Source organism: Phasianus colchicus, chromosome 5 (genome assembly GCF_987193195.1).
Source record: "Phasianus colchicus chromosome 5, bPhaCol1.hap1.1, whole genome shotgun sequence".
Classification (NCBI taxonomy): Eukaryota; Metazoa; Chordata; class Aves; order Galliformes; family Phasianidae; genus Phasianus; species Phasianus colchicus.
The window spans coordinates 9,088,778-9,114,805 of NC_143440.1; the positions used below are offsets into that span (position 1 = coordinate 9,088,778).

A 26,028-nucleotide genomic window follows, 5' to 3' on the forward strand; every position below is an offset into this window, starting at 1 on the left:
GGGTCTTGGTCAAGTGAACAAATCCTGAGCAATGAAAGATAAGCCAGGCAGTGTCTTTTGGTAAGTTTCTCACACAGAAACAGGGCGTGATCTTGGGAAACACAGATTGTTCTTCAGGACTGAAATAGGAGCACCAAGTGTCCAAGGGTCTGAAAAATGCAAGCTCTGAAAAAACTGACCAGAATTTGATCAAGAAGTGCGAATGGGACTAATACACAAAGAAGGTGATGCCAGCAACACTTGTGTTGTGGCCCATGTAATTAGGCAGCATTCCACCTGGGCCTTCTCTGACACAGAGAGGTGGAAGGAACTGAAACCTCTCCTGCAGGCCACGTCCTCTGAGCAACAACTGTTCCCACTTCTCTGCTCTGGGCATACTCTAGTTTATCTGCCTCTTATTCACACCTATGCACCAGGTTGAACCAAGTATTTCAGCAGGGGTTTGATCTGCACCAGGTAGCCAAGAAGGAAGCCAGCCCAGCTCCAGCACACCACTGCCTCCTATAACCAGCTCTCCCCATCAGCACTGCCCGATGGGCTCAGCTGTGGTCTATTACTGTACACTGCAAACCATTCTCTGCAGTTTATTCCCAGCTTGCTAGGGACATTACATTCCTTCTCTAGTATGGTCATAACTTTATAGAATATTTTTTTTAAAAACTGCTATTTTTTGAAATCTTGAAAGGCAAGATTAGAATTTTAAAGAACTACTGCTCATTCCAGCTTGGTCACATCTGCCCCCCATTCTATCCAGTACCTACATTTGTATTAAGTAATACTAGAACCAGCCTTCAACAGGACTCATTAAATGGCCATTGCTGCATTTCCCCTGTCTGGCAGCAAACCATTGCCAGCACTGGTGTAAAACTCTGGTTCTCAGCACAGACATGGGAACCTCGAGAAGGACCTGAACTGTAGGAGACAGGAAATTGCTTTATTGTCTGAAATCTGGTTTTCAGCAGCCAAGCATTTAATCACCTCTTGGTAGCATAAGTTATGCATTTCCTCACTTATCAGTACACAAACATTACCGGGGCAAAGCTGGACCCGTCGCTAACAACAAACCCCTAACAGCTACATCTGGCACTGCAGGGCCTCTCTGGAGCCAGGAGGAAGGCCTGACTCACACGGTGCAGCAGCAGCACTCCTCGCCCCACACACACACAGCCCGGCTGGGCTGACGGGCACATGGCCCAGCTGTTTCACATGTCAAATTCAAAAGCACTGCAGGGTCACAGCTGCGGGAACATGTCTCGCCATAACCTTTTCTTTCATCCAGACTTAATTAAGCCACTTGTGGTGACAATACTAATATTGTGTGTGAAAGTAACTGGGTACCACTCCCAGCGGGAATCCTTACAGAGTATCTAGGAAATCGGGTCAGGGTGGGACAGTTCCCTTCTGTTGATTCCTTGCGAAGTCATTAAGCGAGAGAAACAGCAGAGCACTGCTGAAGTACAGATGTAAAGCTACTATTATCCTACAAGCCAAATATCTTAAAGAATTCCCAAATGCCTGGAAAAAAAAAATCTTATTTAGGCTGCCTGATTATGTTACTTTGGCCAGGGTTCACTGTTTTTCATGACTGATAAAGCCGAAAAATTGTGTGTTTGTGGAAGTAGGATAATAAAGCAATTCCGTTACCCAATCACATACCAAACGTTTGCCTCTGCTGACGTAATTTGGCCCAATCTAACAGTTTAAAGCACAGCTCAAAGAGTCAGATGCTTTGTTTTGTTTTCAAAGAACACTGTCTGCTGTGTGTCCTGTCATCACCCGATTTTCCCCATCCGCTCTTTAAAAAATCTTTAAAGAAACAAATGAATGATAGTATTCAACAGCTGTGGTTTCACTGCATGGTCATAGATTTTCCTCTTTTCCCTGCATCTCAAACCAATCTTCCTCGCCTCTCATTTATATTAATCCTGTATCATCATCTCCTTTGAAATAACACTGTAAAAGTTGCTTGTTACAATTTCTAAAAATAAATTTACAGTGGAGATTGCACTGTAATGCTTTACGTGCCCTTCCCTAAAAGGCTAAAAGCAAAGAAGCACAAATATATATATTTTTAAAAAAAGCAGCTTATTTTTTCAAGTATATCAAAGACCTCATTGCCACTTCAATTCAGTAGAGGGCATGGCACTTAATACCCCTGACTGCTTAGTAGTCCTGGATTCTGCTATCCAAGAACTACACATTTATACCCTGAAAAGGGCTTTATAAGGCAAAATCAAAATAATAACTGCTAGAAGAATTTAAGGATGAGGCAAAGGGTGAGAAGATAGCAGCCAAATGCTATTTCATGGTAATTCACAAGCTTCCATTCACTAAACTTCCTATAAATATGGTATTCAAGTTCTAGTTTTAATTTTACGACCTTCACAGGCATGTATTTTTATCATAATAAGGGAGTCAGCAATGTTACCTGATAGATCTAAATTTTGTGTGTTCATTATGAACCCTGATGATAACATTTGGAAATCTCTCCATTTTGATTATTATTCTGAAGAGACTACTATGTCCAGCAAAGGGCATCCAGCCATCCGGACCTCTGTTCTTCACTGAACAAACGCATTAAAGTTCTCATTTTAAAAAGAATATTTTTGAGTTAGGGCACAACTGACACTCCCTTCTTCCATCTTGCAGGTCAGCTGTGCCCTTCAGAGAAAAATGCTGGTCATTCGGACAGAATCAATCACAATGCTTCAACACACAAACTCATTGGTATATACAGCACAGGAAAAATCCGGCTGAAAATGCGTTACCTCTGAAGGATCAACAAATGTCACTGCTTCAGAAAGAAATTTAGCTACACCGTCACCAGCAGGTTTTTACACGCAGGATGATTTGATCAACTAAGAGACAAGTATTTGTTTAGAACTTCCTATGAAGGTGTAGAGTGGGAGAGACATCCACAAGCCAGCCTGACTCTTTTGCTACAAGGGGCAAGGCTACAATGGGATGTTTGTAAACAACTAAGCACTGACAGGAAGACAAGTTCTACCTAATAACAAGGAGAGAGGCCTGGAATTCACTCCTCATCCTGCAGATTAGCCTGTGGCTACATAACGTGGCAGCAGCCAGCGTGCCTCAGGCGTATCTTTTGCTTTCTCAACACTGTGGGAAGGAAAACAGCAGACGAAGTAGGTTTTAATAATCCCCAAAGCATTCATTTGACAGTCTTTGGAAATGAGAACAATACGAAAAGAAATGGATGGGGTTTGGCAATCCTGTTTTATCATTCGTGGGTGCACCAGCGTGGTTAGTACAGGCAGACAAACCTCAGAGCCAGCACTGAGTCAGTCACAAAGCCTCCAGCCTCCATCCCCATTTCAGACCCCAAGTCCCTCCTTGGATGACTCACACCCCACCCCCAGCTCCACTCCACTCCCACATCCCCTTAAGCCACACGATCTCCTCTGTAACACCACTTCTCCAAATTAGCACCCCAACAAAGGGGCCCACAGAGTCTCCCTCTGCAGCTCAGCTGCCAATGCCACTGAGTCTGGGTAGGACTGACAGCACATAGCACTACTGAGAAGAGCTGCTGTGGCTTCACACAAGCCCTGGAAATGTAGCCATAAATAATTTTTGAGTCATTTTCTTGCAGTAAGGTTCCCAACAGGAGTTTTTGGAAAGGAAATTCATCTATTATAAAACAAGATTTGAAAGACCACATCCAGGAACAAGGAAAGCTAGAGAAAACAGCAGAGACTGAGTTCTAAGTTGTTCCATCTGCTTAGCAGGAATCTGTGTGATACCAATACGCAGATATGCACATATAAATATCCATATGCGTACATTTACATACACAACATTTATAAGTTCCTAGCCCAGTTTCATTTTCTCATTTTATGCCAGTACTGCCTAATTAGGTCTTAAAACCAGAACTCAAACTGTTTAGTACTCTATCCATGTACACCACCTCAATCAAAAACTGGATTCACCCAGAGACAAATGCCAGAGTCTACCAAGACAACTAATAATTACACGTTAGCTCCTTAAAGAAGTCTACTTAGTTGTCCTCAAGTGCCAATGTGTTTTGAAAAAACAGCATCTGCATGCTTTAGAGAATCAACACCTCCCTTCAGAGCAAGTCTGGGATGTTTTCACACAAAGATTTCTGCTCTCCTCAAGCACAGATCTGCAGTTGTGGGAAAGCCAGAATTTCAGCATGAACCAGGTCCTGCCCTCTGATACGTATGCATACATCTCAAACATCAGTGGGAGCCTGCTTTATATGCACATATTTGTTTCTGTATCATTCACACAGGTAAACTGACAGCAAATCTTGAAGTGAAGAACCTAATCCATACAGAGAAATTAAGAATAAGTGATTAGAGCACACACGTACGTCTTGAAAACACTGCTGAATACACTCTGCAAACAGCTGGATGAATTCTTGCTTCTTATCATATTATGCTTCTCATGTTCAAAAATTTAGAGAGACGTTCAAGCTGCTAGCATGGTGAACACTGTATGTTGAACCTTTAACCTTCTCTGATTGTCCAGCTATGTTTCACTTCACAAAGAAATTATCATTACAGATTCTGTGCAGATTCCTCCAAACTGACAAGATGAAGATGAGCGACAAGTGTTATCACAAGAATCAATTTGTGCTCTTTTTCTAGAAGTATCTGAAAAAGCACAGAATGATTTCTAGAGTTTTGCCAAATGCCAGAAAGTGTCTGCTCCAGGACCAGCAGTTCAGAACAGCTTAATTCCCAATTTATAAGTTTGTCATAGAAGGAAGATGTTTGATACGAGTTTAGCATACATACAGACTGACTCAGAGTCAAAAAAGTTTCTGCCACAATTTTCTGCATGCCTTTCTGCAGTGTTTTATTTTTACTTTTTATTTTTTCCCTACAAAGGGAAAATTAAAATCCACAAATAACTCTATTCTGAAATAGCAGTGGGTTTGAACGTCTCAAAAATGGTTTAACTGTTTTTATTCATCCAACCTAAAATCATATCATTGCAGAAACTCTGAAAGCTTTATTTGGCAGTGTTCTTCAAGAACAGTTAAGATAATGAGTTATTGTTATTTAGTTGGAATGGAACATTCTGCACGTAGGAAATTTGTGTATACTGTTACTCCAATGAAAGTAACTTAAGCGTGGTTGAAGATTTTACAAGCAAAAAAAAAAAAAACAAAACCGAAAAAGCAACCCAACAAACAACAAGGACTGCATTCAGCTCTTAAGTACTGTGCACAAACTGACCAGTTACTGAGTGAGGCAGCAGGTTCTTATTTTTTTTATTTAAAAAACAGCTAATCCTCCCAAGTCACAACAGACACACACATACATAGCATGAGGAATAGTTTAGACCCTGATTACATTTCATCTCTTTCAAAGATTAGGAAGATTGTTAGAAGCCAGACAGAAAAACCGTATCTGAGAACTACGACCTGCTGAATCAGCTATAGACAACCTTTAAGTCATTCTTTATTTTTAAACAATGACTGTTGGCTTGGCTCTGCTTACAGAACTGTAACAGCAAAGAGCTTATTTTGTGATGCTGCTTTAACAACTAGAATTTCTATTCCAACCAATCCACTCCCAGCCCCCAGTCAACTCCACAGAATTGAGCACTAGGCTCTGTTTAGTTTCACCTGCACAACTCCTGTTTGCCTGCTCTTTTACTGAAAATGATAACTGTATAGCATGAAAGAAAAAACAAGAACTTGAAATCTCCTGCTGCACAAAAGGAAAATCCTGGTATGTACACCAGCATCTCTGATAATCGTTTACCTGTGAGTTATCAAGAGTACACAACAGCAACAATCAGAGAGTTTGCTGTCTCTTGCAATGTGTCTCCTCTCATTCATATTGCATAGATAGGCTTTCACAGCAGACTGTGATTCACATTTGAGGAATGTTTGCTAGATATCCCCAAAGAGCCCACAGTCTGTGGTCACTGCTCTCATCTGCAGTAATTTGAAGATTCATGTTTCTCTCATTAAATCAGCGATGACACATTGAAGCACAGGCCCAGGCATGATTTGGATTCATAATGAACATCTAAGTATTGCACAGAATATCTGTATGTGTCCTGTTCATACACAGGCATTCTACATTCATTTGAAATTTGATCATATGTGCAGCTCACGTCCATTAATTTCTGCAAATATTTACACCATGCCACTACAAATAAATCTTTACCCTCAGAGTAGAAACACCATACTTTCAACACTGCAAGAGGTGCTGATTAACTACTTGCTTGGCAACCTTAAAATGCAGACTGTATTAAGCTTTTCACGTTCTAACTGATTTCCATGACTCTTCACCATGTATAGAAACTAATGACTTGGCTGAAGGACTTTGCAGAAGCAGGCCTTGGCTTTGTAATGTCACACTTGTTTGAGCAGGGTTTCATTTCACACTTCACATGAGTCTCAAAGCTGTTTCATGTTGTAAATACTTCCTCAAACTAACCATGGAAATTTGGACTTGGGACTGCATGCGCAAGTGAGGTGTACGTAGAACATCTCCTGTAACTTGTTAAACATCACACACATTGTCATTCCTTCCCTTTCCTGTCTGTTTTTATCACACAGATGCACAATGACTTACTCAAAGCCTTTTCAAAAGATCAAGAAGAGAGGGAGGAAACAGAGGTCACAAAGGGAAAAGATGGGAAAAAGGAAAGAAGAAAAACAGAGGCAGCCAGGAAAGCAGTGCAAAAAGCCATAATGATGTAATTCCTTTTCTAAAGAAACTGGTCCTAAGGATACTTATTACCTTACGAAAAGTTATTATTAACTGGGAGCTTATTAGAAATGAAATTTATAAAAACAGAGGCCTCTAAATTATTGAAGACAATATGGTATCCTTCTCCCTAATGCTTTTGGAAGACTCAGTTCTACGATGCACAAGAGAGACCATCAGCACTGCCTGTCTAGCACTTCCATAAAATACTTTAGCAATAGTTCAAACTAAAACGTCTTCCACAGTTCAGTGTCTAGGTACACCCCAGGGTGCTATTCCTTTCTGTTTTACAATAGTATAGTCAAGCAGCTTCTTAAAGCCAGGCCTTCATTGGCAAAGTTTAGCTATCATTAGGCAGTAAATATCTGAACTTCTCTGACACAAACCTATTAAAAATGACCAGTCACAGAACAGATGGAATGAGATGGCATGAACTTCCAGTTTTAACATGACTTATACCAGTGGTTCTATTAAAATCTGAACAATGTGCTGAAGATAATTTCCTGTCCTTTTCACACTAAAGAAAGTGGTCTACTTGATTAAGTGCTTGTAGCAGTTATCTATATGCTGTTTGGAGAGGGAAAAAAAAAAAAAAGCATTCAAATGCAAATATTTGATTTCTTAAATAGTGCATTATTTTCTTTTGCTTTTGTTTAGCAAATAGAACCAATGCTTGATGACAAAGACCGATCCTTAAGTCTCTAAGCAGCACTTTAGGAGGCTCCTGCTGAGTATGTAATAACTGACATGTTGCAAAACTGTTTAATTAAGTAAACAGTTCTTAAAAGCCTGAGATTAATAAATCTGCCTTATGAGCTTATATCCTATGGCTGATCAACACTATCAACAGAACAACTTTCCTGCTGTGGCTGAGACAGACTATAAAAGAGGGTGTTTTTAGAACTGCTCCTATGTGCTGTCTCTCCAAAACAAAAATATCTGGAAAATTTGTCTAAATCATGCGATGCTAGACAGTTTCAAGCATATGAAAGGGAATGTTCATGGATACACATGCTGCATGGAATGGCAGAAACCTTGCTTCTGCTGATAACCAGTTTAAGAGATTCTGAACTGCGGAATTCAAAAATGACCTTTCCTACTTACCTTAGTGTTCATACAAGATTTTCCACGTTTGTACTCTTTGTGACTTGCTCTTTTATCAAGCTTGTTCCACAAAGCTTTGGCCTTCCACGTGGTCACTCTTGACTTCAGTTTGCTGTAAAAGTTCTTACAGTCCAAAGGATCTAATTCAAGTTGGCGTGTGAGAATATTAAAGGCCTGAATGGTACCTTTGCATGTTGTTGCTTGGACAAAGTTTTCAAATATCTGGCCAGCTTGACTGTATTTTTCATCATCGTTTTCCCCCATGTTCTGACAGAAGGGTTGAAAAGAATTAAGCTGGAGTTCTTGTGCTAGGGTGCAGGTAACCAACACTAGCAAGTAATTCCAAGCATGTTATTCCTAGAAAAGACAAACATAAGTTATGTTAAAGCATGCTTTGCCTGGGAAAATTAAATCCATAAACTGCATATTCAATATGAATATAAAAACACAGCAAATGACTGTTGGACAACCAGCCAAATAGAAAAGTTTAGGAGTGGCATTTAAAGTGTGCTACAAAGAAACCTACTTGTGCTGTCACAACATGTACTTCATGATGATTTATGAGACTCGTATACATGCAAGACCACTGCTTCAAAAATCAATCAGCTTCACACACAGCCCAACAATTAGCATTCATTAACGAATGCTAGATAACGGATTAAGAAAAAAGAATACTGAGGTGCTTTTCCTAATCAAAATTTAAATCACAAGTACATCTTTAGTAATGTTTTGGTCTTAAGAATCCTTAGAAACCTGCAGCCAAAAGTCAATGTTAGGGAATTTTCTCCTGTTGCACAAGCCAGGAGCAAGAGTGCAGCTCAGCCAATAAATATAGAATTGGCCCAATCAATTGTCACAAGCAAATGTACACAACAAACTAAGCAGAAACATTATTACAAGTTACACCAGAACAGAAGAAATGGAACACAAAAAACTTCAGACAACTCCCCTTTTACAATTCTTGCCAAAATGAGAAAGAGTTCAGTACTCTAGCAAATGGAAAGGAATTTTATGTCCACATAGTAAATGTGGAAGTGACGTGATTGGAGTCATATCTTGTCATGTGCTACTGATATAAAGTTAATGATACATACATTTGGCCCACTAAGTTCCACTGGCTTTTTTTTTTTTTTATTACTCCTAGTAATATGATCACTGTCAAACTGTGCCTGATATTCCAGACAAATACTCTTACAATTTGTAAGAGCAAAGCTATTCTAAATAAATATAAATTTGCAAGAACTAAAAAACGTTCCTTGTGGCACTCCCTTATCCTTCTTTAACCTCGCTCTCTATCTCTAATGGGAAGTGTTTTAGAGTCAGCCAAGATCCAAAGAAAATACTCAAATGGCTTTCGTATTAGGGAAATTATTATAGGTCATGTTTAAGCTTGCCCTCAGAAGAGGGTCTACCTGAACTCAAGGCCAGAGATGCAAGTCCTATCTTATTAAGGAATTATCTACCAGTCCAAGAAATCAACAACTAAATTGATGCTTGCCTAACCTCTCACATAATCAGTTATTTTGCTTGGAACGTCATCTGTTGGCTGATCACTTCAGAGTAAATTGCTATAAGGGCCTTTGAAGTTACACTTTTTAATTTAACACTGTTCACAAACTAGTCGTTCCCTGCTCACATTTCCTTCAAAGAAGAAAAGGGGAAACACAACTAGTGTATTTAAGTAACTAAGAGACCTACTATGCCTATCTTAGATACAGAAAAATATTATGCAACATATTAAGCAGATCCCATGGGGAGATATAAGGAAGCATTTGGAACACTCACATTCCCTAGCTATGCTCAAAATAAATAACCTTTGTATGCACATCAGTCTGCTCTTGGTTTGCGGGTAAAATAAATTGGCAACGTTGAGAGTTTGTACATTTTCTTAGACCAAATGTCACGATGAAATACAAGTGCCAAGAATAAGTCAGGAAATTTTTGTTTTCCCTTCTGAATACTTCATTTATAGTATGTTCTGTGCCCTTTTCTGAAGAGCTTCGTGAAGTAAAATCAGAAACATTTTATATGCCTCTACTTCCAGAATGTCTAATTTTTCAAAAAACAAACAAACAAAAACCTGAGCGCTGTGAACTCCCACTGACTCAAGAGGAGTTGAAGACATCCAGAATCTTTCCAGGCTCAAGGACTTATGATTAACAAGCAAAATCCTCCAACAACTGCATGCCAGCAGGATGGATTCTGGCCATCTTGGCTGCCCCAGCACAGGTGGGAGAGGAAGGCCTGGTACAACTCTCACCAGCCCTCGCTTTGTGAAAGTAGTGCTATGGGTCAGCCCAAAACCAGCCAACAGAACCAAAAGTTCTATTGGGAAAGGGAAAAGATAGGGGCCTGCCACTATCTAGAGGCTGATTCAGCGAAAAAAAAAGTACATCTGGGCTTAAGCACAAGTGCTGTTATGAGAGGAAGATAACACAGGACAACCAAAGAGAGTAGTAGCACAGTGTTAAACACTACAGTTCATCTTAAACAGCTTGACATACAGCCCCCCAGTGTCTGACACCAATTGAAACCAGAAAAGAAATGCGTATGCAACCGGCAGAGTGATTTTTAACATTAAGCCAAAGTATGTTTTTTTGTTGGTGAAGGGGGAATTGTCACTGAAACACAGCACTGTGGACAGTTCAGCTAGAACTGTGGCAGCCAGATCAGGTTTTCTTCATGGCTTTAAACTCACACTGCTATTGCCTCAGTGCTACATGACTTTGACCTAGGAACTATAAAACAGTTACTTCCTCTCCACTGTTTTCACTAGCTCACCACAAGATTGTTATCTTGTTCATGTAACACAAGCACCTGTAGAAGTTAACCCCATGCAGAATTGATAAGAGTCCAATCACAAACTTTTTAATTTTACTACTCAGAGAAGAGACTTTTGTAAGCCTCAGCTGTTTCCATCCAGTGACAGAAGGGGATGAAAGGGAAAATGCCAAAAAAAAGTACAGCTATATCTGAACCCACTCATGAGGAAAAGCACGAAGTGCCAGGGCTGATAATGGTGAGGAAAATAGAGAGAAGACTCGGCAGGAACCACTGCAGGCAAAGTGAAAGACAGGAAAACGTCTCTACCTTGATGCAAGCTTGTGCTGCACATGCATGCACACACACACACACAAATGTGCAGCAGGCCTGGGCTTCCTCTGTCTTTTCACTGAGGAAGGGAGACCTTCCCCAGCCTTAACACTTCACTCTTCCATCGCTACAAAGCCATGATCAAACCCCTTCCTGATTGGCATGAAATCTTCTCCTCACAAACTTCCAAAATGCTCCCATCACATCCCTGTAGAGCTGTGGTGAGCATCTCAGCAGACATTCGCTCACCAGCAGAGCATTTCTCCTTTCTGTGTCAGAGGTCGTGCTCTCCAAAAAAGCCAGTTTTGTGGTTGGGAAGGCCAGATGACAAAGGAGATTCTGCTTACTGGTTTTTGGCTTGCTGGAAATACCACTTTTTTTTTTTTTTTGGCATGCAGACTGTGTTGATAGATGACAGAGAAGAAAATGGTCCTAAAAGGAGATGCAGCCTATGGAAAACTACATTCTTTCTTCTGAGGAACCAGCAATATTTCACTGCGGTATCATACACAACTCACTAGAAATAATGCTCTAAAGTCCAGCAGTTGAAATTGAATGGAGTAATTCTTAACAACAATAGGCTTGCTTCCTGTTTTGTGTTTGTCTCAAAAACTTGTGAAGCAATACATAAACTGTTTACCTGTAACAAAAAAAAGAATACAACCAACCAAAAAAACCAACATGTGTGGGGAAAAAACTTGAGTTCTTAGAACCCTATCATTTAATCCTTTTCCTCCTTCATCGTGTAGGTCATGCAGGGGATAAAACAGACTTGAAAATCTTTTCAAGGTGAGTAATGATGTGGAAACCATAACCTATGTGACTACTATACTTCTGGGAACACACACCAAAAAAAAGTTCATGTTTCTGAAGTATTTCAGCCCAGTATAAAACTGGACCACAGAAAAGAATTAGAGAGCAGGAAACAGTTTGGAGACAGTTCCCTTATGTCAGATCTGAAGCACTCATGGGTATTGGCCACTCTGGGTCAGATTTGTAGTTAACAATAGGTCTCATGCACAATGCATGTGAGAATTCGGCTGTCCACGTGGCTTCCCATGGCATTTACAAGGACAAGCCTCAAGCTGCAGACACTGGGAAGAACAAGGGTTGCATTTTGATAACTTGGCCCCTCTGTGCCTCCAGTCAGGGAGGAAACAGGAATGTCAGATGAGAAAATTTGAGAACTGCTGTTCATCCCTGGTAGCAACCCAAGGAGAAAGTGAAGATCCTACCACAACTTAAAGGAAGGCATTGGAAAAAGGACGGAAAAAGTAGAAATTAAAGCAATGGTACATACACAAACATATAGAAACATACACAAACACATAGAAAAACAAATGCTAGCAGTCTCAGTTGGCATTCCTGCAGATGATTTTGAGTAGCAAACCAAACTCCTCCACTGTCAGGATAATTTCACTAATTATCGCTATGTAAATCAATGTACAGAGCCAGTTCACGTCTGCACAGGAAGTTCTTCAGCATAATACAGCAAACAGTGAAGTAGACATACATGAGTCATTAAATGAAAATGACTAACTTTTGACAGTAATAGCTGCAGAATGCATATCAGCAGCATTTTGAGGCAACAGGCTCCAACGTTTTTGGAGCTTAGTTGTCCAACTGGAGAGGGAAAAAAACACTAATTTTAATTCAAACTTGCAGCACTTTTAAGTCCTTCCTTAGTATCTTAGTGCTGTTTCTAATGCTTGAGAACAAGTTCCTCAGAGAGACTGGAAAGGAACTGAATTCCTAGCATTTCAATACCACTAATCCTGATTACATTTTCAATACAGTCTAATTTACCAGGAGTAAATTCAGTTATTAAGACTTTAGTTCAGCATGCAGGATACAATATATTTATTGTTTGCTTAAGGTTAAAAACATCAACAGGAACAAATGACTGCATTTTGCAGCATCTATAGAAACCATTCACTTCAGCACTTCATCATCATCAGTAAAAATTCAAGTTTTTCCTGTTATCTCTTCCCTGCTATAAAAGTCTAAAAAAAAAAAGTCTAAAATCATTACAATAACTGACATTTGCATGTGAAACTGGATGCTTCTGGGCTTTTCAGTTTAGTTTCTGTTTGCATTACGCACTTCGTTTGCATGGTGGCCATTTTAAATATAAATATTTATATCTGGAGGAAACATAGATTTCTGGTAGTTTGGTTTCTTTGCATGTTTTCCTCGAACTGACATAGTATGATTCTGGTAACAGCTGAAGCTCTCTCTTGCTTTGCTAGAGAGTTAAAAACTAGTTACAAAACACAAAAGCAGATCTGCCTGAAATACTTGTTTTCTATTGGTGACAAATAGAAAACATTTCTTAAGATGCACAACCCTAACAGAAACATCAATAAACAGAAATTACTCCTGAAAAAAAAGCCTCATAACAGCTAAATTCTTATTCTGGTTTTTTTTTGTTGTTTTTTTTTTTTTTTTGTAATATAAAGAGCCGACTTCCACAGAACTCCTGCAAAATAACTTCTCAGGCCAAGTATGGAATTCAAAACAGTTCCTACTGAGACATTCTGTGCCTATGAACTTAAAAGGTTACTGTACATGCTATCAGCTTGTTTTGCCGAAGTCATACGAGACATTTCAAGCAGCCTTCCAAACAAGTGCTGCTGTGCTGATTTAACCTGCTACATCTGCCCATACTAAAATATAGCTGAAAGCATGCACACAAGCACGCTAGCTTTGCAGTTAATATTTTAGATACATAATAAGGAAACAAAATCCTACAGACAGATTATTTTATCTGTCACATAGATAAAGTCTCATTCCATGCAATTTAAAGATGAAATTTAAAAATAATCCTGTTTATTTCTATATGTTGCTGGTCTGCAGTTTCTGGTTTTACAGGAGGCATACACTAAGACATTGACAGTAAAGTGAGACGAGTCCCTAGAGCCAGCAGCTTGTAAATGTGCATTCATGCAAACATAGAGCTGACATGGACAAAGCCCAGGATGCTGCCCAATGGGCTACATGCATCATGCCATAGTTGGAGGCTCAGGAACCTGCACCCACTACAGTGATTAGCCCAATTATTATTCTGTGATGTCAGCACAATGAAGGTAATCATTTATTTTACACTGATTGTGAATTGTATATAAAAGTGCTTCTTATTGCCTTTGCTCTCAGGATTTACTTCACGCTTTACTCAAAATACAGAGCAAAAATATGCAAGTTTTATTACTACAAAAAGATTTAAAGCAGTCAATATATTAGAACAAAGCTAAACATCATTCTAGCAAGTTTTACAATCAACTTTGTATTCCTGCTATCAATTCCTGTTTCATATGGTAAACACTTGCAAAACATCCAAGTTCCGTCCCTCAACATTCATTTCAAAAATCTCCTTTTCCACTAGAAAAAGAGAAGTGGAAACACAATGAAAACTCTGTATGTATACAGATCATAGGAAGAAGAATCTAAGTCTTCTCAAGCAGGAAAGATGCACATTGCTGCTGCAAGTCGCACGCCAACAGTTATTAGCACAAAATTGCCAAAACAAAGGCTGACTTTTAGCAGGGAGCTCCAGAAGCACCAAGCAATCTTGCAAGCCATTGTAAACCACCTTACTGCAACCATGAGAATCAGCGATGAGGTCCTTAATGGTGGGCTGTTCTTTGCTGGAGGCATTTCTAATTTGGGTTCACCCAGACAGCTGGAGCTTGTGCATCTGACATAGCTCACAGTCCACACACTGATGTAGGAAAGTGGAACCTGGTATCTCACATCATTTTGGGGAGGATTTTTTTTTTCTGGTGCCTGCACGCATTAAGCCTTGAATGCATTTATCTAGCAAGAGCATCCCCATGAATACATGCTTGTACACAGGCAGAGAGCACCCAAACACAGCTGGGTATTTTCCATATCCTTCAGGCTGAAATCAATTAAACCCATGTCTGACAGCCAGCTGGGCTTGCCACATACCCTAGAGCTTTCATGCTCACGGACTGGAGAAAAACATGAACAAGTTCACAGCAACGATATTTATCATTAGCATTAATTTATTACTGATTTCTCATTATGAATCATTCTGCATTAAACTATGCACATGCCTGGATTCCAGAAAGAACCTAGATGGATAATAGACCAGGGCCAGACACATGCATCACTTCACACGACTGAAGTTATCAACTTAGTTCCTTTACCTAAGAATGATGCTTTTCTAAACAGAGCTCATAAGCAAGATGAATTTCTTCAAAAGTGCCATCTATGGGGTAGATAATTATTTCAGTAATTATTCATGGATCAAAATGAGGCAAAAAAAAAAGTAACATTCAAGATCTTGTTCTCTTCCATTTTTATCATCTCCCACGTAATCTCCTTCTTTCACGCATGCAAGCATCCTGTAAGGTGCAACAAAGAGCATAGGAATTTTAAGAATAATAGAAAATTGTGTTAGGATGAATATAAATTTCAAGGAATTTATAATTTAATTGGCCAATATTAACACACACATAAGGGCCACACACTACTCCATGAGCTTTCTGGATAGTTAAACAAAGAAGTATTCAACTTGAGGGTTTTGTCCTGGTCTTTTGTTTGTTTAAAGAATGCAGCTTACAGTTAAGTATTTAAAACCTATTATTTCTAGCAAGGGTGCTAAAGGCTCTACTAAAAGGTCCCAAGTTTCCACATAGTAAACATCTTCAAAGCCAACTTTAAATGATTAAGCCTCATTCTTTAGGGGGCTAATGTTACATGTAAACAAGATAATAAAATCTGACTCCTGCTTAGACTAATTGTAAGAAAGAACATTTCTCAGCTCTGCTGTAATAAATTAGAAACACAGTATAAACAACAGTAGACAGCTTATGCTTATATTTCTCCTAGGTTGGGATCACAAGAGGAAAAGTGTATACCAGAAAGCATTTAACATCATCCAGAAACTAAGTGCACCTCTTAAGAAAAGGTGCCCGTTATTCAAGTTAAATGATGTTATGAAAAAGCCATCAGTGAAAACTGCTAAACAGACAAACTTTAAGCTCTTTTCAAGTCCTGCCTTTCTCTTCCTGTCATGACCCTAAAAATTTCAAGCTCACACTCTGAACAGCTGAGGTACAGCAACTTATCACAGAACAGGCAGTAGGCTGGTTGGTTTATCAGTACAAGATTGCCCACTTTCAGTAGGATGTTAGGACAGGAGTCTGACAACCTCAGGCAGTGACTAATATCCTATTTTCCACTGAGCTACCAACACTACATCAGCTCCCACACCACCCTGCATCACACAGCTGCCAGGGTCCACGTCACACTCCCATCATAGCCCCTCATCCTCCTCAGGCCACATGAAAAACCTATATGGCACAACTGTGCCTGAGAAGCACACAGGGAAAACAAACTCACTAGCTGACAGAACTAGTCAGCAACCAGTCAGCAAAATGCCTGGTATGGATGTAGCTATACCAACACAACTGAGCCACATTTGGCAGCAGCACTTCCTCTGGTACAGCCTTCCCTTTGTATGCAAGGAGACATAATTATGGAAGTAAGACACCATGAAAAAAGAACAAATGCACAAAGCAGGAAAAAGCAGACTCTTAGTCAGCAATTACGGAAATACTGTCAGTTCACGTCACTTTGAGAACAGGGATAATGCAGGACAGGACAGCGAGATGGGCTCTGAGCTCTCACAGCAGAGCCAAGCTTGGCAGTGCCTGAGGATGTGCTGCCACATTTGCAGCATTTCTCCCTATCAAAGAGTACAGGGTAAAGAGGCCAACCAGCCTCCATGCCTTACTGCTGTCTGCAGTGGGAGCCCCCACCCAGGCATGGCTAACTCCTTCCTGCAGCCAGTCACAACCCAGGGAGAGGGCAGAGAAAAGCAATGGGCATTGCTGCTGCTGCTCAAACCTAACTGCTCCAAGCCATCAACTGGAGAGACCTGAATGTGCCATGCAGCGAGAGCCAGAGAACAGCAGATACCAAAATGAGAGTGATGGACTTTTTTCCTGCAGGATTGGCCTAAGAAAGAAAACTAATGTTTCTTTTCCTCTTTTTAAGGAAAACTATGAAGCAAAGGCCATGCTGAAGCAAATTGCCCAGGGTGCATATTGGGAAAAGAAAGAGGAAAAAGAACAGCAGGGATGTTAACTGTCACAGAATTTGGGACCAAAGCTTTCAGGAGCACATTGCAGGTTGTGGTTTCTCTCTCATTATTGGGGCAGCAGCAATTATCTAGGAGCTGAACAGGGGAAAGAAACAGCACACAAGAACCACAAGACACCAGCTGCTCCAAGCCACAGTAACTCATTTGGCTGAGCTGCCTTCGTCTGCAGGCATCATACTTTCAGATGGATAACCAGGATTAACCTACTGAAAACAAAGACAGTGTGGCACTACTGATCATCATAGAAATAAAACATTCTGAGCAATATTTTCATGTGTGTATATATGCACTTTTGGAATCGTGTTCAATTGTTATAATTTTTAAATGCAAGTTAGCATGCAGTACTTCCTGTAGCTCATCATATTGATGATGATATCATATATTGATGTTATCAGTTGCTCCAAAATCCATGGGAACCACGAATAAGTTAAAGAAAGAAAAAACAACAACAAAAAGTATTTCTGAGTTGGAGATGTTCCTTGGCTACAGAACTGTCAGCTCAACACCAAAAACCAGCCATTGAATGACACTGGGAAACTGCAAAGAGGATCTCAGAGAAGTCAGCCAGAGGGTGGTGGAAAACCAGAAAATTTAGGTTAAGACACCAAACTCTGCTCTAGGGAACATTTACATAAGAAAACAAAAAAGAAAAGTTACTTGGATAGCTTTATAACTGCTTTCCTTTTTTTGTCCTTGTAAGCTGGACCCATCTTTACCAGAATAGATTGGAAGAGATGCTGCTTCTGAAAGCAGAAGCAATATTTCTGGAAGAAAACGTGCAGCACAATTTCTACCCTCTCTCAGCAATACCTTCCCAAAAAATGAAGAAAAACAAAGTGCAAGAAAAAAAAAAGATTCCAAGAGCTAGAGAAACATTATTCATCTCTGCTGCAGAAAAATCCATGCTGCACAAAATAGCATGGGCTTTGCTGCAGCATCTTTCAAAAGTACACAAAGCACTACCCAGGGCTCCAAGTGTTCATAAATCCAGGAGGACAGCACAGAACCTGCCTGCATACACTGCAATGATACATGTTTGGCACATGGCTCTGCCACTGCTGTACTGAGTCTGAGCTCTGAACATCAGCACAGAGGTGGCTGGTGATGGACGGCTACAGACAAAAGAGTATCCATGTTTGGAACAGACCAAGTTCTGTTGCCACAGGACAGGGATGGATGCTGGCTAGGAATGGGCAACCAAAGGACCCCTGTGTAACACCACTCACCACTACTCTGCTATAGAAATTACTTACATTGATAGAAATATCCATAAATTATATTTACTACATTTCACATTTGTAATGCATTACTGGGTGGAGAGAAGGAAAAAAATAGAAAGAGATAATTTTAAAGTGGGACACTTTTTGTTCCTTGGCTTTACTTTCCAGCTTGGACTTAACTAAAAAAGAAAAAGAAAAATATTTTGTTTCAAACAGTTGTTTGGCACTGCTACTTGAATTACCAAAGAGAACAAGCAAGTAATAAACAGCATAAAGCAAAGAAAAGCAATGATACCTTCTAAAGTAAGAGCTGAACCATTACGAACATAAAAACACAACATTTCCCCTTTCAATTTTGAACTGACATTAAAAACAGGTTCTTCAGTACACACTGCACCCACAGGCATGTGATCACAATTTGGATTCGGTGTTGTGCATTTACTGCGTGGAGGAAGGGGAAGAAAAATCACACATCAGAACTTTTGGACAGCTGGCACAATAGGTTCAAATGGATATAGTATCCAAAGCATAGTATGAACCCCCTTACCCTTTCAAAAATGCAAGTCAGTATACCAACTAAATTATCTGGAGAGGAAGAAGTATGAAACGCATTTAAAGGGAACTTTATCAGCTCTGAAAGCCAAATATTCAAGGAACAGTCACTGGAACAGTCACTTTCTGATACAACTTGGGAGTTTTCACCCCTGCTCTCTTTCCTGCCCAGTGCAGGTCAACATGAAAAACATTAAGATCAATTAGTTTAGAATCTCCTCTGTGCATAGTAGAGATTATCATAGCAAAGGCTTTGAAGATTAGTTTGTCTTTGGTAGTGCTTCTGAGAGCTAGGCAGGTTGAGAGGGTTTTCAGACCTGATGTTTCTATCAAAGCTAGACTGAGCCCAACTTCTTCACTGATGCTATCAACTTCAGGGAGTTCCTTTCAAACAAGATCCATCAGACATACTGCCGTCTGCATCAAGGGGAAACAGGCTCCTTTCTAGCCAGATTAACCTGCTACTTTAAACTGCCACATTTAAAACTACATGCACACACACCCAAGGATATTTTACAGGGACCGTGTTTGTGAGTGTGTATTTCAGAGCTCCTGCTGCCACTACTGATATAGAGCCCTTTGGGACAGTCATCTGTTGTATTCCATACTGTGGTGTACCTGCACTCCATGACCCAAAGCCTTCCTCACCCACCATGTGCAGTTCAGCTCTCATCCCTGCCTGTAGCTACCCATCACTCCTGGATGTGACCAACACACAGTCCCAGGGAGCAGTACAAGCATTCCAGGACCAGAACAGTTTATTCCTAGTTGTTTGTAATTGGCATGGTAGGATTTCTCAGTGCTTTGTTTCAGTAGAAAATTAAGCTAAAAATGCCAAGTATTTGCATAAAAGAAAAAAAAATGAAGAAAAATGCAAAAAAAAATTGACATGTGCTGAGTTACCTGAGTGGCCATTACAGTTTCTTCTGTTGTTGCCCACAGGACAAGCACACGAAATGCTATCTTGAATATATAAAGCCGTTCTGAGATTACTGGGGAAAAAATGTGCAGGAGGCAGCAGCTCATTGGCTTAATATCCGGAGTATCAGTTAATTTTGAATCCACTGTTAAAGAACATATTTCTTCCAGGCATCTTGGCAGGAAGCATACAGCAACGCATGAAGAGCTCACCATGGTATTTTCAGACAAGGCTGCATTCTAAACAGGTCAGCACACATTACAGGCAAAAAGCCCCTTCCTTTCTAAAACCAGAAGTTGAGGGGTCTGTGCAGGCCCCTGGCAGTCATCTTCTGGCCACTGGTGCAGCCACACTCACCTGATTCTTCATTTACTTCTCAGCAAACCTGTACTGGCTGGGCTACTTCAGAACCACCACTTCTCACAGAGCTCCAGCAAAGCCCTGATCATCATCAACAGGTTAAAAGGTCAGATTGGAGAACCGGTCAATCAGCTTTACAGTGCATACTCAACAGGCAGGGCCAGGGAACATCACCAAGGACCTTCAGCATAGCCACTACTACCCTGTCTTTATTTCTCTGGATCTGCAAAATGTCAGAAAATGCAAAGAAAATGTGCCGTGCTTCCAGGTGCTACCTTTATAGCAGAGTCCTTCAGCCTGTGACAGACTGCTGTGACCTTACAGACACAGATAATTCCTACCTTAAGAGGCACAATAACCCAGCACTTCTCTAGTGCCCGGGACACAAAACCCACTTTGTTAGCAACAGGTACCAACACAACTTCTGCAAGTTCCCAAATGGATTCAACCATGCTTCTGCAAACATTTTACTTCTCTAACAGCTACAGGGCTGCACACCAGTGCATCTCATGGCATAAAGCTGAAAAATTTTAATCAGTAATAACAGGAATATATAGACTTAGAGGTGAAAAAAAAGAATGGGAAGATAAATGGGTAAAGGTAAAAAACAGAATGAGCCAGACAAAAAGTTTTTTCAGAAAAAAAGCATCTTGGACTCAAGCCTCACCACCACTTAGACACTTTCTTACAGATGCTTCACTACAGTTACTGTAAGTGACACTGACCCAAACCCTGCAAGGTCAAAGTATCTCCAGCGAAATTTTTAAATGTGCTACACAAGCAGAAAGGTCAGATGTTTCCACCTCCCCTTTGCATTGGCAAGGTTATCATTACACTGCCACTGCTGTAAAACAAATCCAGTCATCTACGATTGCACCACAGAGAAGATGGCCCTGCTGAAAACAGGGCAGGGCCTGCACCTGCTGGGGTGTGCCAAGCGAAACTCATCAGCATCACAGCATATGACTAAGCTTGTATTCAGGAACGTCACTACTCAACCACCAATGTGAAATTAAGGGTCACTTCTTATCTCACCCCCAAATACACAGCGAAGTAAGTTATCCACACATTGAAAATGAAGTTTAAGAAACCCTAATGGGAAAAAAGCCACCACATCGCAAGATGTCAACTTCTAACACAGGATAATGACTTGGAAGATTCTATGTAAGTTTAAAATATGTCAGGTGAAAAATAGTGAAAATTAGGATTCTCTTTCTAAAAACAGAAAGGTGACTGCAGATGCACTTGACAGACTACTCATGTGAACACGGTCCTGTAAGATAAGCAAACATTTAACGTAAATCTTGTCTTTTCTGCTTAATTGTAGCTATGAGGGGATAATATGTCTGTTGTCACTGCTGGTTTCTAATGACTAGGTCCAGAACCACTGAGTAGATTTCACTTTAAATCGCCCATACCTGGCAGAAAAGAGAAAGGCTCTCTCCCTTCTGGACAGCTTCCCCAAGGAGAGGGGAAGAGCCTTTAAAAATCACAATGGAATCATCAGCCAAAGGAAGAAAACACTGCTCACCTCCACTTTCCTCTTCAAAATTTAAAACAAATGAACAACAAAACAAAAAACCCAACCCCAACATTTCAGCCCTGCTTCTGGCATAATATCCCCACAAGATACTGAACAACTGGATTAAAAGTAAGAACTACTTCTGAGAAGATGTAATCTTTTTGTTAAGGAAACAGTCATTAAAAATAAACAAAACAAAGATTTCCCTTAACTCTTCAAAAGCATTGAATGTAACCCTACAATGCCTGTTGACACCTAGCAAGAAAGGTAGAGAAAGTAGCAACAAAGGTTTGCTGACACTACTTTGTAGAGAGAATTACTGGAACTTCTCTCTCAGGCATATTTTCAATAAATTTTGCATGGGGCTAATGGGGCTACAGGTCAATATGTGTTGCATATTGGCTACAGGACAACCAGTTAGGTGGATAGACAAGGAAAGCCTTCCCATTTTTTGCTTATCTGTATGTTACTGCAGTAGAGCCAATAAATACGGAAAGTAGTTACTCAAGCTCTCAGTCTGTCATAGATCAATGTTTACCTCTTGTATGGAAATGCAAACCTGCTACACTATACACAGCATTCCTTTATTTACCCTAGAAATCAGTTAAATTAAAAGTGATACTAAATAATTCTACAGCTATTTTCCAGGAGACAATATTTGTAGTTATATTAGTTTGAGATTTCGAATGACCCAGAACACCTTAAGCACGAGTGTCCCATTAAAGTCTAGGTCAGTCATGTCCTACTGAATGTTTTACTCCCCAAAAAAATCCACTAAACCTACCTTCAAAGAACAAGAGAGATTCATACTGACATTACTTTGTAAAGCTACCTGTTTTACCTGGCTGTCTGAAGGATGCACACAGGCACTCCATTAGAAAAAGCTGAGTCAAGAAACTGTGAAACAGCACTAAGTCACCTGTGTGTTTAGCTCTCAGGTTGAACCTTGGATTCCTCTTACATAACACACAGAAGCATCTCACCTTGCTCTGAGATAGCTGTGTAATTCCTTTGGTTTAGTATTAATGCATAAAGAACGCAGTAAATGGGAGACCACTACTTTGATTCCATAACTGAGACTGAAGATGCTTCTACACAAGTTATTAATAACATCAACTCATTCATTAAGTCTAGCAGTAGGTAAAGAAGCACCTGTAAGCTTGTTCAGTGGTACATATCTAAATGCATGCATAATGAAGGCATTAAAATATAACAAAACTTCTGTATTTATCATGAAAAACTTCACTGGACGCTCTATACACATGTATTCACAGCTCCTTCCTCAGTAAAAAAGAACATGGAAAGAAAATAACCCTGCACTTTGCTTTTTTGCATAAGTGTAAGCTGAAGACCCTGTGGGTCTCCTTCCTACCATAAACACAGAGAAGAGAATTTCCCATTGTGGAGTTTCAGCCCCAGACCAAGAAACTAGACTAGAAAGAAGTGCCTGCTCCAAGCAAAGGGCCCATATCCACCATTGCTGCCCACATCCATGCCTGTGGCAAACTCCTGGTGTACAACATGGCCGCTTCGCATCTCCCAGGACCACTTTCCTCTAAGGACTGCCATCCGCCCCAGGACACCTTAACTCTGCATGGAAGGGAAACGTACTGAACTGCCTGCAGCCAGCATCCCGCTGAGTTCCCCTCCTGGGAAAGCAGCGCTCCTGAAGGAGCAAAGCCATCCCCCTCTGCATGCTACTCCTTATATATCTTCACAATTCAGACACAAAACATTCATTAAGATTACACCACGCAAAATATAGAAGGCAATTCTTTTTTCCTCAGCATGCACCAAGGCAGGTCGGCCTAGCGAGTATTAACCTATTTGTCTGTCTACTTATCTAGGTATCAGTCACAAATCAGATGCAGCTGACCTGCAGCGCTGGCTGTCTTACTGTAAGGTATGAAGTAGCTCAGCAGCATGTGTCGCAGAGTATTACGTTACTCATCACCCCTCCGCCGCAGTTCAACTCAGATACCTACTCCCAAATATATACCAGATAGCCAGAACGAGACCCAGCACTTCATTAAATATTTGGCACATTGTCTAAAATTACCTTTGACACACAGGGTTATTTATACATCATGGCACACCGCATGCCTCCGTGACGAGATAGCTTCACATAACACTGCACGTCAAGAACGCAAGCAACAGATTTAAGCCAATCCCCGCTTCAAGACACTTTTACAAGGAAGTCCATCAGAAACTGAGTAATATCCGTTTTATCCACTGAAAAATGTATGCTATTCATTTCCAGGAAATAAAGTCAACCACCCTAATCCCTCTCCTCTCTCTCATATACCCCCACTGCAACAACAGAAATGTGTTTCTTTTGTCTTAACAGGTTTGCTATGAGAACTTACTGAGTTCCAAACACAAGCCTTATTCTTCCAAATGCATTTGCTAGGACACCTAATGTTGACTTGGGGCAAGGGCAGTGTTTCAAAGAGCAATTACGACAAGAGGTATTTGGTTACATATGCTGACTCCGGTTTTGAATATGCACAAATAGCTCATGTTTATGGAGCTTGCTTTCAAGCTCTAAGTGTGCATATTTCTGATATTCATTCAACCACATTTCATGCTCTGAATACAAATACCACACAGAGGAGTGTCAGCTGTTATTTGAGACACCTACAGATAGAAGAGGAAGGAACTTGCATTTTGCATTCATCCTACAAAGCACAACCATGACATCTGACATATCTCCAGACTTCAATATTCTGCTGTTTCTACAGCTGTGCAATTATCTAAGCAATTTTCTGAAGTTATAGCAACACAGCACAGATGACAACCATAGGTATTCATAGCGCTCAGCGTAAAGGGAAAACCAAATACTGGGCTGAAGACTGAATCTCAGAGAGAACCGAATCATATGAATTATCCAAACCAAAATATCACCCTCCATCAGCAGCTCCTTTAACTAAGCTAGGAAGGAAACAAGGCCTGGAGAAGTAAGTTCTCTTCTCAGGATGCTCCCTCCTTTAAAACCTCTAACAGGTGAAACTCAGTGGAGATTCAAGTGTACGGATATATACTTTGCTGGACTGACAGGTGAGGTGAAGTGACAAGAACAAATATATTGTTAAAAATATCAGCACATACCATGAAGCCAAGTCCAAGCACTTCCTGAAGAACAAGCCCTGAATCTTCTACTAATCAGTTCAGACTACTACTTAAAATTATTCCTCAGCTCAGAACAGAGTGACACAGCATGAAGAAAATTCATAATGAAAAGCTTGATGATAATGAACGCATATAATAGATGACTCTTTACAAAAGGAAGCTGATCTCATAAGAAAGCAGAAAACAAAAACTACCTGCTATCTTGTAAACATCAGTAAAGGTAATGTCTAAAGAGAGCATTTTTTCAGATAGAAAAAGTGCCAGCTGAGAACCCTGCGCTGTATCTTGAACTCCTCCCTTGCTTTTAGCAACTGTCTTCAGAGACTGTGTTTGTTTCTCTAAATCAACTCGTGTGCACAGGTGCAAAGGCCTAGGGCATCCCTAACAACTCTAATGGATGGGACTCACCTCAGCCAGTAGCACAGATCATAGCAGTGCGACACACACTCAGCCAATTAGATGCAAATAAGAATTACATTATCTGCCAAACCCAAGTCTTCTCAGAGACAAGGGCGAAAGAGAAATCTCCTGCTTCAGCTTTTGCTTTGCTTTTTATTAATTTGTTGCTGGACATCTTCATATTTGATTTGCAGCCAATAGACTGGGAAAACACATTGAAGATTTAAAAGCCTTTCAACTGATAGTTGGAGTTGACTATTTAGGTAATATTCAGGACAGCAAAATAAGTTATCTAAAGTAAACAGTATTTTGGTGTACTCAGTCTTTCAAAAGACACGCTATTAAAAAAAAGTCTTCCCTCATGCAAATTTTATGGATACAAGACTGAATTACAGTAAGAGTATTTAAAGTTAGTTAAAAACATACTCACATATTCCCAACAAAAATTTCACATGGCTTTGGAAATGTTTGGAAATTCTATTTTTATCCTTGGCTACGTCTGTCACACAGAAAGATAAACTCTAACACCCCCTTAGGCATTACTGCAGTCTTCATGGGCAATAAGCTGTAAGATTAAAAGGTCTGAGAAGGGTTTATTGTGGACTGAAGGATCCGAAGAATCTACTATTTAAGAAGGCAAAACTGCATAACACACATTTACAGCCTTTTTAAAATCTAAACTGGTAGCATCCACTTGGCTGAATGTAGCACATAGAGAAACCATTGGCTTTGTTTGTCCACACCAGTGCAGATACCAGAGACAAGAACAAAGAGTTAAATCTATTCCACACGTTCCCAACACACAGTTTGATAAAACATCTACCTAAAGAGTCCCAAGCAGCAAGCCTTTAGCCACCAATTAACAAGAAGTAGCAAGGTGCCCA

General features: G+C 40.2%; 1 protein-coding gene across 6 annotated transcripts in view; it reads right to left on the reverse strand.

Annotated features, from left to right (window-relative positions):
* MICAL2 (microtubule associated monooxygenase, calponin and LIM domain containing 2) overlaps positions 1-26,028 on the reverse strand; it is a 119,051-nt gene that overhangs the window by 88,903 nt on the left and 4,120 nt on the right. For all 6 annotated transcript variants that reach the window (XM_090140412.1, XM_090140411.1, XM_090140413.1 and 3 more), the window contains exon 2: positions 7,821-8,177. In XM_090140412.1, the coding sequence (XP_089996538.1) occupies positions 7,821-8,084 (264 nt within the window). In that variant the 5' untranslated portion in view covers positions 8,085-8,177. The remainder of the gene's footprint in view (positions 1-7,820; positions 8,178-26,028) is intronic.